General features: G+C 33.9%; 1 protein-coding gene across 1 annotated transcript; it reads left to right on the top strand.

Annotated features, from left to right (window-relative positions):
* Positions 1-3,316: 3,316 nt before the first annotated feature.
* On the top strand, positions 3,317-15,839 carry LOC146910706 (ABC transporter G family member 39-like). The gene is made up of 20 exons (XM_085730577.1): positions 3,317-3,815; positions 5,605-5,725; positions 5,826-5,914; positions 6,009-6,093; positions 6,822-7,112; positions 7,450-7,540; positions 7,666-8,566; positions 8,667-8,827; positions 8,951-9,054; positions 9,210-9,375; positions 11,856-11,939; positions 12,231-12,367; positions 12,808-13,140; positions 13,234-13,524; positions 13,621-13,704; positions 13,801-13,934; positions 14,029-14,256; positions 14,379-14,550; positions 14,857-15,111; positions 15,328-15,839. The coding sequence occupies exons 1-20, from the start codon at positions 3,433-3,435 to the stop codon at positions 15,595-15,597; spliced, it is 4,380 nt and encodes a 1,459-aa protein (XP_085586703.1). The 5' UTR covers positions 3,317-3,432; the 3' UTR covers positions 15,598-15,839.
* Positions 15,840-16,087: the final 248 nt, after the last annotated feature.

The raw sequence follows: 16,087 nt of genomic DNA, 5'->3' as shown, positions 1-16,087 counted from the left end.
TCTCAACAAAGAAATAAAGATCCAACTTCCAAAATCACTCTCACTCTATATGATCTACCTTATTTCTCCCTAAGAAATATCTACCTATGAAAACTATGAGAAAAACTAAGATAAGAACTAACTTAATATTAAAAAATGAGAGAAAATGAGTTTTTATACAAATCTGCAAAAGTCACATTTCGCCTGGCAGAATTAAGCTCGCCATGGCGAGCTCAGTCTTCTTCACCAATGGAATTCTGCCACGTCATCAAAAATTGATCAAACCGCCTAACTTTCGCCTTTCAGCTCGCCATTGGTTCGCCTGGCGAAATTTCTCGCCATGGCCATCTCAGTGGCGAAGTGGCCTGGTGCTCTCTGGAAGTCCTCGCTATTTAGCTCGCCTTTGGCTCGCCATGGTGTAACAGCCCGGTGGGCCCCTCGCAAGGCACTGCACCCACCGCACTGCACTGTTACTCACAAGCTTAATCACTATCCCCCTGATAGTGTTTTTGCCTCCCGTGGGAATCGAACCTAGTACCTGGGGTTAAGTACTACTTCAATGCATTCCCACTACCAATTGAGCTAGTAGCTCAATTGGTAGTGGGAATGCATTGAAGTAGTACTTAACCCCAGGTACTAGGTTCGATTCCCACGGGAGGCAAAAACACTATCAGGGGGATAGTGATTAAGCTTGTGAGTAACAGTGCAGTGCGGTGGGTGCAGTGCCTTGCGAGGGGCCCACCGGGCTGTTACAATAAAAAAATGCATTCCCACTACCAATAGCCCGGGGCCCACCCGGTCTCACTATTACTCACAAGCTTAATCACTACCCCCCTCTCTAGTAGTGTTTTTGCCTCCCGTGGGAATCGAACCTAGTACCTGGGGATAAGTACTACTTCAATGCATTCCCACTACCAATTGAGCTAGTAGCTCAATTGGTAGTGGGAATGCATTGAAGTAGTACTTATCCCCAGGTACTAGGTTCGATTCGCACGGGAGGCAAAAACACTACTAGAGAGGGGGGTAGTGATTAAGCTTGTGAGTAATAGTGAGACCGGGTGGGCCCCGGGCTGTTACACATGGCGAGCTGGCCTTTGCCCAAATTTGTTGTTTTTGCACTTGCTTGATGTTTGGACACTCAATTCCTGCACAAATGGGTAGAGTAAGATGACTAAAGCGTAATAGGTCAAAATTCACTTTTCTCTCGGCTTTTCCCTGGATAACTTGTGAAACAAGTAACAAATGTGCCGTAAATAAACATTAAAAGTACTACTTCCTGGTACTTATCAATTTATTCATTTAAATTAAAGTGATCAAAATTCTCATACTTCTGGATTTGCAAACCATCATGGGTCATTGGAACTTTGTCATCCACCGACAATCGGAGCTCTTCCGGCCTCCGACTACGGTATCAATGGTGGAGTGTCAAATTAATGAAGTCACACTTGTAGTCTACACATGTGGACTACTCGAATAGGAATATCCAACTTCAACAAATTTATCTTAGAAATAACAAAAATACGTGAACCCACATGATTTTCCAACACCCAAACAACACGTCGTTTTCTCTCAAACTTTTTTTTTCCATCACATCAACAACGTATCATATTTGTTACACCACCATTTCTATTTCTTTTTTTGAGGAAACCACTATTTCTATTTTTTTTCTGATCTCTTAAAGTGTTTGGATGTCTACCAAACATTTTCATTTTGGAAATTCACTTGAGAATTTAAACTGACAATATTTTATGTAGGGAGAGAGACTGTGTTGTTCTTAAAGTCTTTTTTCATCTGTTTATTTTTCTATAAGTAAAAAAAAAAATCTATGTATTTTTCAATTATTTTAATTTTTGCTTAATTTCTATGTTTTAGTTACAGTGTACTTAGTAGATTAAAAAAAAGTATTGAAAAAATATTTAGTGTTCTTTTAGCATGCCCTTAGTTTTTACATCAATTTTTAAGAAGTAAAATAATTATGAACCGTCCCTTGTTCTTTTGACTAAACCATAGAAATTTTTCTTCTTTTGTTTGTAATAATAGGACTCATTTTTATGTATGCATTAGTAAATTATGATTTTTTTAAAGGTAAATTATGAATGTTATTTTTTAAGGAAGTAAATTATGAATGTTGATTTTTTTTTTTTTTTGACTTTTTCACATTTATTAAGCATTTATCTAGGGGAGTGCCATTTCAATTAGGGAATTCATTTAAGTGTGATTTTCCAAAGTTAGGCGAGATAACAGAAAGAAAGTACTACCTCCGTCCACTATAAAATCTTTTTGAGATTTTTTTTTTCCCTTCTAGTAAGACTTATTTTTTGTTGTTGAAGAATATACGACCCTTTGTTATTTTCAACTACATTAATTATTTCTTTACCTATATATCCTTATTTATTATACGTTTTTCTTTAATCAACAATAAATAGTACGTTGAAAACATAAACTAGTTCTTTACTATCTTAAAGCATAAAATTGTAAAAACAATAGTGACTGCAAACAACTTTAATACAAATATGTACACCCTCTGATCATTATAATAAAAAATCAACATTTTGGATTCATTCATTAAATGATGTATGTGGTCTATAATAAAGACCATATGCATCATTAATTGAATGAATCTCAAATGTAGAATTTTGCTTATAATAGTGATAAGAGGATGTACTTTCTTAATTCCCGTGATTTTGTCAAAATGGTCTTATAATTAGAGACAGAGGTAGTACATAATTTTGGATTGACTTTTTCCACTCCAACTATATCCTTAAACAAATTTTTCTATAAGAATGTTATATTGTTTTGTGTCATTTACTATATCCTTAAACAAATTTTTCTATAAGAATGTTATATTGTTTTGTGTCATTTAAAAAGATAAAAATTTATTATATTTGTTATATTGTTGGTGTCATTGAAAAAAAAGATAAGTATAGTTTGTTATAATATAAAAGTAGAAAATATCTATATCTATACTTTTAATCGAAACCTAAATAACTTTAAACAAAATTTTATAAAAACTACTGTTCGTAATTGATTGACATTAACGCAATAAAAAGAACGGGCTAACTGAACACTAGTATTTATTTTTGTTGAAAAATGACCTAAGGTTAGTAGTATTAATTAAATAATTTTTTTTAGTATAAAATGAATATACTCCCATATAGATGGGGTATATATCTACGAAAATTTACCCAGCCTTTTTAACTAAATTCCCAACCAGTCAAATTTACGTGGCAACCCGTTCAATGAAATTAGACAAACCCAAGGAACAAGCTTCATATTTTTCACTTCTCACCAATATATATGTACACACAATGTATTTCCTCTCTAACAATATGACACATTCTCCTCCTCCTTATAGAGAAACTTTAATCAATTCAGAAAATATATACTATTACTATACTATATACTGTGAGATATGCATATATTTTCTGTTTGAGAAACTAGTTAGTTAGTAAAATGGCATCCGTATTGGCAGGGGATGAGGTGACAATATCAACAAGTAGTAGTCGTAGTCGGAGTTGGAAGTCGATGAGTTTCCAGGACATATGGACAGCAACAGCAGGGGCGGTTCCGGACGTGTTCGAGCGGAGTGATCGACACACACAGGAGGATGACGAGTATCAACTCACATGGGCAGCCATTGAGCGGTTGCCTACTGTAGAGAGAATGAGAAAAGGTGTAATGAAACACGTTGACGAAAATGGAAAAGTTGTGCATGATGAAGTTGATGTTGCTAAACTTGGTTTACATGACAAGAAGATCTTGTTGGATAGTATCCTCAAGATTGTTGAAGAAGACAATGAGAAGTTTCTTAGGAAACTTACAGACAGACAAGACAGGTTTGGTTTGTTTTATCTGATTATCTATAATTAAGGGGGTTCAAATCCCAACCGATCTAAATTAAAACTGCAAACCAATGAAAAAAACCGAAAACCGCACAAAACTAAATATTATTAGATGTGTTTGGATGACATTTTGTGAAAACCGCTCGAATTGGATTAGATGACATTTTGTGAAAACCGCTCGAATTGGATCGGATTTTGGATTGATTTTTCGGAACCGAACCAAACAGCGTATGTATATTTTAATACATATTTCCATTTTTATAGGTTTAATATATTATATTAAGCTATTATTTTTTTAATTATTTTAATACTACGTATGAGTTTAATTTAATCAATTTTGTTTCTATTTCATATGTTTCAAACATAATCGTTCATTGTTATTTCGCACTATTAATTTTTTTTTATAAATCCTATGTTATATTTTGTATCAAACTTATTACTCTATCATATTTTTAAAAGATTATTATTAATTAAAAAAGTTACAATTTGTAATTTGGATATCCAAAAATCGATCCAAATTAAACTGCATTAAATTGGATCGGATCGGATCGGTTTTTTAAAGTTAATCATCCAAAATCGAACCGAACCGCATATAATTCTATCTTTGGATCAGTTAAGTTTTTACCTCAAAACTGATCCAAACCGGACCACGAACACCCCTATCTATAACTGTTTTATGGTGCAGCAGCTCTTTGGGATCCGAACACATATTTATCTTTGTAATCTAGTATCATATATTTTTGGATCTATTTGATATGTCAACCCACATACATAGTTTGATTATTTGCATTCAACAACCTGTTAAACCACTTTGTTGGCCGTGGACTATTATCCAACAATCAGTTAATGGTCTACCCTTATGTTCAAGCCTACATACATAAAAATTTGATTGAAGGGTGGGTGAACCTACATAAAAATTAGGAAGGAAAACCAAAAGAACATGCTCAAGAAAATGAACACATAACAAAATATTCAACCACCAATTAATATAGCTAAAATCAAAACCGAAACCATGAGATTTGAACTTGTGATGAGTGTATGTATAAGTTGGTATGTCTAGTTTGTTTTATGGGACTAAATAGTATTTTGCTTACGATAAATAAATGGGGGCTTGAGCCCTCCATGTACTAGCCTCCATCCGCTCTAGGATATATAATGTTGCTCGTCTTTTTAAACATACGTTAAATTATTTATTTAAATTTATCATGAGAAAAGTCTTTCTTTAAAGAGATTGCGGTCTACATGTTCCTCTTTTTTGAAATACTGAATTATTTTCCATCAAAAAATACTGATTTGTATTCATTTATTCGGAGCCTACATTAATTCAAATAAAAATAAAACCAAAAATAATCCTAAAGACACATAGTGTACCACAATCCATCCGGCTCAAGACACATAAACATGAATCTATCGAGAGTTACGACTCGATCATTTTTTTTATCCGGTTATAAAGCCCGATCGGCTTATTGTCAGGGGCAGACCAATTTGAGGGGGCAGTTGTCAATTAATTTGGTAGACTAGACTTAAGTCTGGCAAAGACTAGCATTAACTCGACCTATCATATTCTCACCACCGGTAGTTGGATCCTTTATAAAAATAGCAACACACACACACACACACACACACATATATATATATATATATATATATATATATATATATATTGGAGCTTAAGAATCAATGTTCTCTATTATTATCATAAATAAATATCAAGGTCATGATATGATGATATTTTTAAATTTGATTATGTTTACATTTGTAACTGCAATGCAATACAATATAGGGTGGGGATTGAAATTCCAAAAATTGAAGTTCGTTATGAGAATTTATCTGTGGAAGGAGATGTGTATGTTGGTAGCAGAGCTCTTCCTACTCTTCTTAATGTTACCATCACTACTTTGGAGGTACTACTTATTTTCTCATATATATTGTAAAATTATATCTTATTTTCACATTTGAGAGTGTAATTAGTTTGATGATACGATTGATTTGTTTGCATTGTAGAGTGTTCTTGGATTGTTTCGTCTTGCACCATCCAAGAAGAGAGAGATTCATATTCTCAAACATGTTAGTGGAATTGTTAAACCATCAAGGTAGATAAAATTAATTTGAATTGATGCCATTCTTATATACTTTAATTTATGACACTGAAAATTATATTTGTTTAATTTGGTGTGGTAATTTCAGGATGACACTCCTTCTAGGTCCTCCAGGTTCAGGGAAAACAACACTGCTTCTGGCACTTGCAGGAAAACTTGATCGTGATTTAAGGGTTTGTTCCTATTTTCACTTTTATATATTTTTTAAACCACTTTTATATCTTAGGTCCACAATGATAAATGACAGAAAATAACAGAAGATGTAAACCATCAAATTCAAGTTGAGTACTTGAATTGGAGGAGGGTTTTAACTTCTTTATGCGAAACGAAAGTATTCTTCAAGATGAAGGGAAATTTTATCAGACAACTATAAGACCGACACGAAAATGAAAAGAAATGTTGTATGGGACAAAGTGTTGGACTATAAAGAACCAACACGAAATAAATTAAGCGTAATAAAGATGAATATGTTGCGTTGGATGTGTCGTAAGACTGTAGATGATATGATTAGAAAGGAAAATATTAGAGTGAGAGTTGGGGTATCACCTATAGTTAAAAAGATGGTGAAAACTAGGCTTAGGTGGTTTGATCATTTAGAGAGAAGACTTGTGCATTATGTAGTAAGGAGACTAGATAAAATGAAGTTTAGTCAAATCATTAGAGGTAGAGGAAGACGTAGAAAACCTATAAGAGAACCTATTAAGAAAGTTCTGGAGAAAAATGAGTTTCATAGAAATATGGTATATGATCGAACATTATGACATCGTTTGATCTATGATCGATCCACTTAGTGGGATAGAGTTTGATTGTTGTTGTTGTTTTAAATCACTTTAGTTTTATTTTATTTTATTTTAAATTGTAAATCTTGTGACAAGTGATGTTTGTTTTTGGATGTGAATAGGTTTCTGGGAAAATAACTTACTGCGGTCATGAGTTAAATGAATTCGTTGCTACAAAAACATGTGCCTATATTAGTCAGCATGACATTCACTATGGAGAAAATACAGTGAGAGAGACGTTGGATTTTTCATCATGTTGTCTAGGTGTTGGCACAAGGTATGAACTGTTGATGGAACTCTCAAGAAGGGAGAGAGAAGCTGGAATTAAACCAGACCCTGAGATTGATGCTTTCATGAAGGCTATTGCATTATCAGGCCAAAAAACCAGTTTTGTAACTGATTATGTTCTCAAGGTTTATGTCTATATGTTGTTTATAATTTCAGATTTCCTATTACTATATTAGTATTAATCTATATGCTTCTATTTTAGGGTTGTTTGTATTGACTTAATTGAGCTTATCTCCTGGCATAAGAACTTGCAAGACCGTTTCGGGGAGCTTATGAAACAACTTGTGACATGTCTTTAAGTTGTTTTCTTCTTATTTTGATACTCTTTAAGACAACTTATGAAAACAATTTATAACTTGTATGAAATAGTTTATATATAGCACTTATGTTTTAAGCGCTTAAATAAGTTGTTTATCCAAACATAACCACATTTGTAAAAGTTGGATTTTATATTGTTAACAGGTGCTTGGATTGGATATTTGTGCTGACATTATGGTAGGTGATGAAATGAGAAGAGGTATCTCCGGAGGACAAAAGAAGCGATTAACAACAGGTTATATTCTTTTCTGCTACATTCTTAACCAACAATTTAACATATTAAACATTTAATCTCAGAGTTTCAGAACTTTTAGTTATTTATTAAGTTGTATTAATTGCTTCAATTGTAACTTGATGTAGGGGAGATGCTGGTAGGACCAGCAAAAGTACTGTTCATGGATGAAATATCAACAGGATTGGATAGCTCAACCACTTTTGAAATATGCAAGTTCATGAGACAAATGGTTCATATAATGGATGTAACCGTAGTCATTTCCCTTTTACAGTCGGCACCAGAGACATTTGAACTTTTTGACGACATTATTCTACTTTCAGAAGGTCAAATTGTATATCAAGGTCCGCGTGAAAACGTGCTAGAGTTCTTCGAATACACGGGCTTTAGGTGCCCAGAGAGAAAATGTGTTGCTGATTTCTTACAAGAAGTAACATCCAAGAAAGATCAACAACAATACTGGTTTAGAAGAGATGAACCTTATAGATATGTTTCAGTTCCTGAATTTGTTGATTTCTTTCATTCATTTCATATTGGAGAGGAAATTGCGGCAGAGCTTAAGGTTCCTTATAATAAGAGTCAAACCCACCCAGCTGCATTAGTGAAAGAAAAATATGGTATTTCAAATTGGAAACTATTTAAGGCATGCTTTTCAAAGGAATGGCTTCTTATGAAGAGGAATGCTTTTGTTTATGTGTTCAAAACAACACAGATAGCAATCATGTCTATTATTACTTTTACTGTGTTCTTTAGAACAAAAATGCCGGTTGGTACTGTTCAAGATGGACAAAAATTTCATGGTGCATTATTCTTTACAATGATAAATGTGATGTTCAATGGGATGGCAGAACTATCCATGACAGTTTCTAGGCTACCTGTGTTCTACAAACAAAGGGATTTCATGTTTTACCCTGCATGGGCATTTGCGTTACCCATATGGATTCTTAGGATCCCTCTTTCCTTTTTGGAATCAGCGATATGGATTGTTCTTACATATTTTACAATTGGGTTCGCTCCTTCTGCTAGCAGGTAATATGAGTGTACTTTTATCGAACTACATATATACAGGCAATAAGTTTCTTTATATAGACAAAATAGAATTATAATTATTTCTTGTCTGTACGATCAGATTTTTTCGACAATTCTTGGCATTATTTGGCATTCATCAGATGGCTCTTTCTTTATTTCGGTTCGTTGCTGCAGTTGGTAGAACACCAGTTGTTTCAAATTCATTGTCTATGTTGATCTTTGTAGTGGTATTTGTGCTAGGAGGTTTCATTATTGCCAAAGGTATGTTGTAACTGAACCCTAATTGATCACTTCTTTTACAACACTCACTTACACGGAAAACCAACCACTTCTATAGTTTGAACAAGTACTTGTTGCAACATAATATATCTTTTGTGCTTGTAGATGACATCAAGCCATGGATGATATGGGGCTATTATATATCTCCTATAATGTATGGCCAGAATGCCATAGCAATTAATGAATTCTTAGACAAAAGATGGAGTAAAGTAAGAATTCAATTTTCCTATTCTTGTTTGTCACTGCCTTAATGTACTTATACAAACAACAAAGACTTGATTGTCCAATATTATTTACTGTTGTTATATGATATATGGACTTTTAACATTGTTATTTATTTTATTTTATTTTTAATATTTTGCAGCCAAATACAGACACAAGAATTGATGCACCGACAGTTGGAAAAGTACTTCTCAAAGCCAGAGGCTTGTTTACAGAAGATTATTGGTATTGGATCTGCATTGGAGCCTTGATTGGATTTTCTCTTCTCTTCAACCTTCTCTTCATCCTCTCATTGACTTATTTGAATCGTAAGTCATAAGTATTTTCTGATTTCCTATGCCTGTAACTGAATAATGCAGAAACTAATATCGGATATATTTGTAATACAAGCACTTATTTATTTAATGAGACTATTCTAAACTTAATGGGCTGAATACTACTAATACAGATAATTAAAAATATTCTTTTTTGAAGAAATAATTAAAAATATTCTTATTTACAACACTCCCCCCCTCAATCTGGTGAATGGATATCTATCATTCTAGGATTGCTAGTAAGGTGGTTGAATCATTCAGTTTGTAAACCATTTGTTAACACATTTGTCATCTGATTCCCAGAAGGAACGTAGGTTGAAGTTACCAATATACTATCAGGTTTCTCTTTAATGAAATGTTGCTCTATCTCAATGTGTTTGTCATGTCACGATGAACATGATTATGAGCAATACTGATATTGTCACAAACAACTTAATAGGGCCTTCATCCATAATAGTTATGGAATTTCTTGTGCTATATCTCTAAATTAATTTTTCCTTAGCACTACTTGATCGAGCCACTGCACTTTTCTTCTTTCTTCTCTACAATTTTCTTTTTTCTTCTCTAAACAATAAGATTCCCACACAAGAAGGTACAATATGTAGAAGTAGATCTTCTATTACACACTAAACCTATTTAATCAACGTCAACTTATGTCTCTTAGTTAGATGCCTCATCAGTATATATGCCTTTGGATCATGCATGAACTGACTTACCACACTAACTGCATAAGCCAAATATGACCTAGTGTCTGCCAAGTAAATCAACTTTCTCACTAATCTATGATATTCTACCTTGTCCACTTAGACATTTTCCTCCGCATAGTTCATCTCTTGATTTTGCTCAACGGGAACACTTGCCGGTTTTCATTTAAGATTGCTCATTTCCTGCAAAAGATCAAGTATATACTTCCTCGAACATTAAAATGGCCTTGCTTTGAGTAGGCCACCTCAACTCCCATGAAATACTTGAGTTGCCAAAAGTTCTTCATCTCAAACTCTGTTGATAATTTCTTGTCTCTCTCAAATTATCTCCTATGACAATAATATCATCAACATATACACGAAGTACAGACGGTTTTCCTCCTCGTGAATGTTTGAAGAACAAAGTGTGATTTCTTTGGCTTTTGATTATTGTCCAAACACGCCATTACCTTGTATTCTTCAATCAACAAACCTTGTTGGCTCCACTTGTGAGACCAAATCCTGAGAGAATCCCCATATACACCTATTCGTCCAAGTATCTATGCAATAGCACATTCTTAACATCAAACTAGTGCAATTCCCATCCAAACAATATACATCTTTGCCCTAGAGCTCCTTATAATCAACTCCAAACGTACAGGGTCGGATGTACAGAAGAATACAACACCTTCTAACTAGTTTGTTCAACAAACATGTAGTATGACCCTCATGTTGCTCAGCAACTCCAATCGTCTTCTCTGTTGCAAGATCCTGAAAAGTACAATGGCACTGAAAAAAGATTATTGCACAATCATGATCCTATGTTAGCTTACAAATAGAGATAAGGTTGTTCGAAAGAACCAACAACACGGGTGCAAGAACCATCAGCAACAGTAATGTAATGAATTCTAGAAGGGGAGATATACGAATAAAATGCTTCTCACTGAAATGTCATGTGATCGGTGGCTCTAGAGTCAAGAATCCAAGCATCCTTGGGCATAGTAGCAGAGGCACTAAGTGATCAGGAGAAAAAACTTTTATCACTCATTCCTAAATCGGATTAGTGTCACCAACTTCTGCCATCTAAACAAGAATAGAGCACCAGAGAAAGAAAAAAAACAGCAACAAAGGGAGAACTGTTGTGAAACAGATCGTCCGACATCCAAAAATTCTAGCGAAATAAAAATCTCTGACATGAATTTTAACCACCAAAACAGACTCAGAAGGCTCTGATCTTAGTGTGCGAAGACAAAAATCCATTGGAAGGTGACGTTTGGAGGCTGGTGGCGTGCGAGAGCGTGTGCACAGGTGAATGGCGGCGAGGTTCTGGCCGGTCTTGAGGAGATGATTCTAATGGTATGATTACCAAAGAAAAAACTGTAGTGGAAGGCTTCCAAATGCGTGTGAGCAGTAATTTAACTGACAACAAACGGACGACAATGAACAATGATGATCCAAACAAAAAAAGAGAACTGCAAAGGGTGTAGTAAAGGAGCAAAAATCCGCGATGAAGACAGAAAGGAAAAAGAAACCACAACGATGACAGCTAGGCTGCGGAAGCGAGGCCCCCAAAAAAGGGAGCTTGTGATACCATGTAAAAAATAATATATGATATATTTCAAAGATATGAAAATAGGACAACCACCAATTTGCTTAAATAGACAATTCTAAACCTAATGGGATAGATTAATAGGCTGAATACTACTAATACAAATAATTACAAATATTCTTATTTACATTAAATAGCTTTTCACTTTTTCTAAACACTTAAATATTAAACCAAAATTTCAGCGTTAGGTGATTCGAAAGCAGTCACTGCGGATGAAGATGACAAGAACAATGGAAATCCATCCTCTAGACACCACCCCCTTGAAGGTTTGTATCTTTTGTAATATATTTCGGTGATTCTAAATGTATCTCATTGTTACTTAAAGAAATGTGTGTTATATGTAATCAGCAGCATTAATTTTGACTCGTAAACATGTTTTAGTACTTTAGTTGCAATAATTCCAGATAAATTTAAGTGTTCCAAAAATTCCAAGACAAGTCACTTTTCTTCATTTTGCTACAATATTTTGAAGAAAAAAAATAGTCGCACATGGTTCTCATGTATTTAATGACAATATACTTCAATTAGCACCACTAATTATTTATGATTAAGAACAGGTATGGACTTAGCAGTGAGAAATTCATCAGAAATTACCAGTTCATCTAACCATGAATCGAGAAGAGGAATGGTTCTACCGTTTCAACCACTTTCAATGGCATTCAATCATATTAGCTACTACATAGACATGCCAGCAGTAAGTCACTCAACTCTAAGTAGATAATTATTCTGTTATTTTACTATGTGGCTTTGTCTAATACACACAAGTAAAATAATTTTGCACCATGCACAAGTGTATTTTTTACCATTAGATTAATAAGTCACATCATATCTCATTTGATTTAACGATGAGATTTATCAATCTAATGGGAAAAAACTAATTTGTGCATGATGCAAGATTTGGTTCAATTATGCACCATAAAACGGTCTGTAGTATGTATGTAACTTCACCAACTATGGACACCTACCATTGAACTCATTAGGAGCTTAGCATTTGTAGGTGTGATAAATATGAATTTTCTTGTTTTTCACTTAGATCATGTAAATATGTTCTTATATTATATGTTTATCAAAATTGTCTGAGTTTTCAGATTTCACGGAATATATGACCTATTGTTATGACTTTTATCATATCAGGAAATGAAGAGTCATGGAATGAACAAGGAAAAACTTCAACTACTACATGATGTTAGTGGTGCTTTCAGACCAGGAATATTAACAGCACTTGTAGGTGTTAGTGGTGCTGGGAAGACAACACTCATGGATGTATTAGCTGGAAGAAAAACTGGTGGATACATTGAAGGAAATATTAGCATATCAGGTTACCAAAAGAATCAAGAAACATTCGCCCGAATTAGTGGTTACTGCGAACAGAATGATATTCACTCTCCTCATGTTACTGTCTATGAATCACTATTATTTTCGGCGTGGCTTCGTCTTCCTTCAGATGTAAAGAAACAAACTCGAAAGGTGTGATGATACAAGCTTTTTCATCTTAAATATTTGATGAAATTCATTTACAATAACAAGTTTTATTTAGTTCTATTTTTATTGTTGATGTAGATGTTTGTTGAAGAAGTTATGGAGTTGGTAGAACTTAAAGCACTTAGAGATGCTCTTGTGGGACTTCCTGGTGTGGATGGTCTATCAACAGAACAAAGGAAGAGACTTAGTATTGCTGTGGAATTGGTTGCTAACCCTTCAATCATCTTCATGGATGAACCAACATCAGGCCTTGATGCTAGAGCCGCTGCTATCGTTATGCGGACCGTGAGAAATACAGTAGATACAGGGAGAACTGTTGTTTGCACAATTCATCAACCAAGTATAGACATTTTTGAAGCTTTTGATGAGGCAAGTCTAGACTTTCTAGATTTTAGAGTTTGTGTATTATTTATTTCCTTGGTCGATTATTGCATATCTTCAACTTCGATTTATTTGTTACTACAGCTATTGCTGATGAAAAGAGGAGGACAAGTTATCTATGCCGGACCTCTTGATCGCCACTCACACAAGCTTGTAGAATATTTTGAAGTGAGAATTGAAAAATTTGAAGTTTTAACATGTCAACAATTTTTTAAGTTTTTATTATAGATGTGAATAACATCATCTAACGTGCACAAACTTCAGGCTATCTCAGGTGTTCAAAAAATCAAGGATGGTTATAATCCAGCCACATGGATGCTTGAAGTCAGTTCTGCTTCAGTTGAGACTCAGTTAGATGTAGATTTTGCAGAAATTTATGCCAACTCCAACCTTTACCAGTAAGCTTTTCCTGTGTTGTAATTATGCAACTTTTTTCTTGCTTATTATAAGTTACATGCAACAAGAACTCTGTTTTGTCTGTACTTTCTTTAGGAGGAATCAAGAACTTATTAAGGAGCTGAGTACTCCAGCACCAAATTCGAAGGAGTTGTACTTCCCAACCAAATATTCTCAATCATTTTTGGTTCAATACAAAGCTAACTTCTGGAAACAAAATCTGTCCTATTGGAGACATTCTCAATACAATGGCGTCCGATTTCTCATGACCTTAGCCATTGGAGTATCATTCGGTCTAATATTTTGGCAGCAAGCCAAAAAGACGTAAGTCATCAAAATGTATATTCGTTCAATTTTTCCTTATCAATGGTGTTTGATATTTTAACCAGTCATATTGAACTTCATTAATATTCACTTTTAATTTTTGCTTAACAAATTTTTGGCAGCAAAAAACAACAAGATCTACTAAATCTTTTGGGAGCCATGTACTGTGCTGTGCTTTTTCTTGGCTTTATGAATTCTTCAACCGTGCAACCAGTTGTTTCTATTGCAAGAACGGTTTTCTATCGGGAAAGAGCAGCAGGGATGTATTCTGCATTATCCTATGCATTTGGTCAGGTATAAAAGAAACTGAAGAGTGATCCATATACTTTTTTTTTATGTATCAAACAAAAACATCTATATGATTTTAGAAAATATTTTCTATTTTTATTTTCCGTTTTTCACTCTTGATTGTAAAATTGCACCTGGTTTTCACTCGGCTTCATGTTTTTAAAGATTTGCGCAAGCAAGTTTCTGCATGAATCCTTAACAACAAGAAATGAAAACAAAATTCATTTTCTCAAACGTAACATGTCCTAACAAATTTCATTTTGTTTTATTATTTATTGAAGCTAAACTAAAAGCAATTTATTGATAATGCAGATGGCAGTTGAGACAATTTATAATGCAGTTCAAACAACCATTTACACACTAATCCTTTACTCCATGATTGGGTTTGAATGGAAGGCGGCGAACTTCTTATGGTTTTATTACTACATATTTATGAGTTTTATGTACTTCAAATTGTTTGGAATGATGTTTGCTGCGCTAACACCAAGCCTCGATGTTGCCGCCATTTCTACGACCTTCTTTATGACTCTTTGGAACTTGTTCTCTGGCTTTCTCATTCCTAAGACGGTATGTGATCTACCCTTTTGATATTTAATTATATTTTCATTATGGAAATGATACTCTTTCTTTTTTTAAAATTGGATGCCTATATTTTCTTTATTTAAAATAGAGAAACTAAAATCATGAATCAATGAAAATTGAAAGACTAAAAGTGCATTCAAGTCTTTTTAATATAAAAACTTATATATATTTAATATCTAACTATATGAATATATGATACAGCAAATACCTATATGGTGGAGATGGTACTATTGGGCTTCTCCCATTGCATGGACACTATATGGCCTTATAACCTCACAACTAGGTGACAAAAATACAGAAATAGTGATACCAGGAGCTGGAAGCATGGAACTAAAGGAATTCTTGAAACAAAATTTGGGTTATAATCATAATTTTCTTCCTCAAGTTGCTGTTGCTCATATAGGCTGGGTTTTCCTCTTTGCATTTGTGTTTGCATTTAGCATCAAATTCCTCAACTTCCAGAAAAGATAGTATATACATGAGCCAAATCATGTATATCAGCTTAAAAATTACTACATGTATAACTTTTTTTTTTTATTTGTTTATGAATTCTGTATTTTAATACATAAAGTTTCAGGAATCTTCTCTTTGAGTGAATTCAACCTATAGGAGTTGAGTAGATAAATAAATAGATGAAGATGGTTGCATGCCTCGCGAGGAATCACCAACAGTGTTGTTATGATACTATACTTATAAGATGGTTCACTCGCAAATTTTATCAAACATTACAAAATCAATCTAGTTTATCCGTTATAAAGTTCAACCGCTATAAATTATCTAGCGATTTTTACCAAAGAGAGACAAAGGATCTCAAGGATAATTCCATATTTTCTTCACAAAAATTCCAAGAACATAGATGAATTTGCGGTTATTTTATTCTCTTCTTAAGATTGTATCTCATTTCTTTGTTGTGACTTGTGACTTTGTAGGAATTTATTTTTTCAACGGTGTTTCTTAGGGC

This window comes from Medicago sativa, chromosome 7 (assembly GCF_051527215.1).
Source record: "Medicago sativa cultivar Bolivia chromosome 7, Bolivia_mono, whole genome shotgun sequence".
Lineage (NCBI taxonomy): Eukaryota > Viridiplantae > Streptophyta > Magnoliopsida > Fabales > Fabaceae > Medicago > Medicago sativa.
The sequence above is the reverse complement of the archived record's forward strand: the minus strand, read 5'-3'. Positions and strand labels throughout refer to the sequence as shown.

What these genes read in the sequence shown, in the direction of transcription:
- LOC146910706 (XM_085730577.1), top strand. Translation starts at nt 3,433, where the DNA reads ATGGCATCCGTATTGGCAGGGGATGAGGTGACAATATCAACAAGTAGT. An exon ending in ACTACATAGACATGCCAGCA is followed by an intron (nt 12,368 to 12,807) that starts GTAAGTCACTCA and finishes TTATCATATCAG; the next exon opens with GAAATGAAGAGTCATGGAAT. An exon ending in GCCAACTCCAACCTTTACCA is followed by an intron (nt 13,935 to 14,028) that starts GTAAGCTTTTCC and finishes TACTTTCTTTAG; the next exon opens with GAGGAATCAAGAACTTATTA.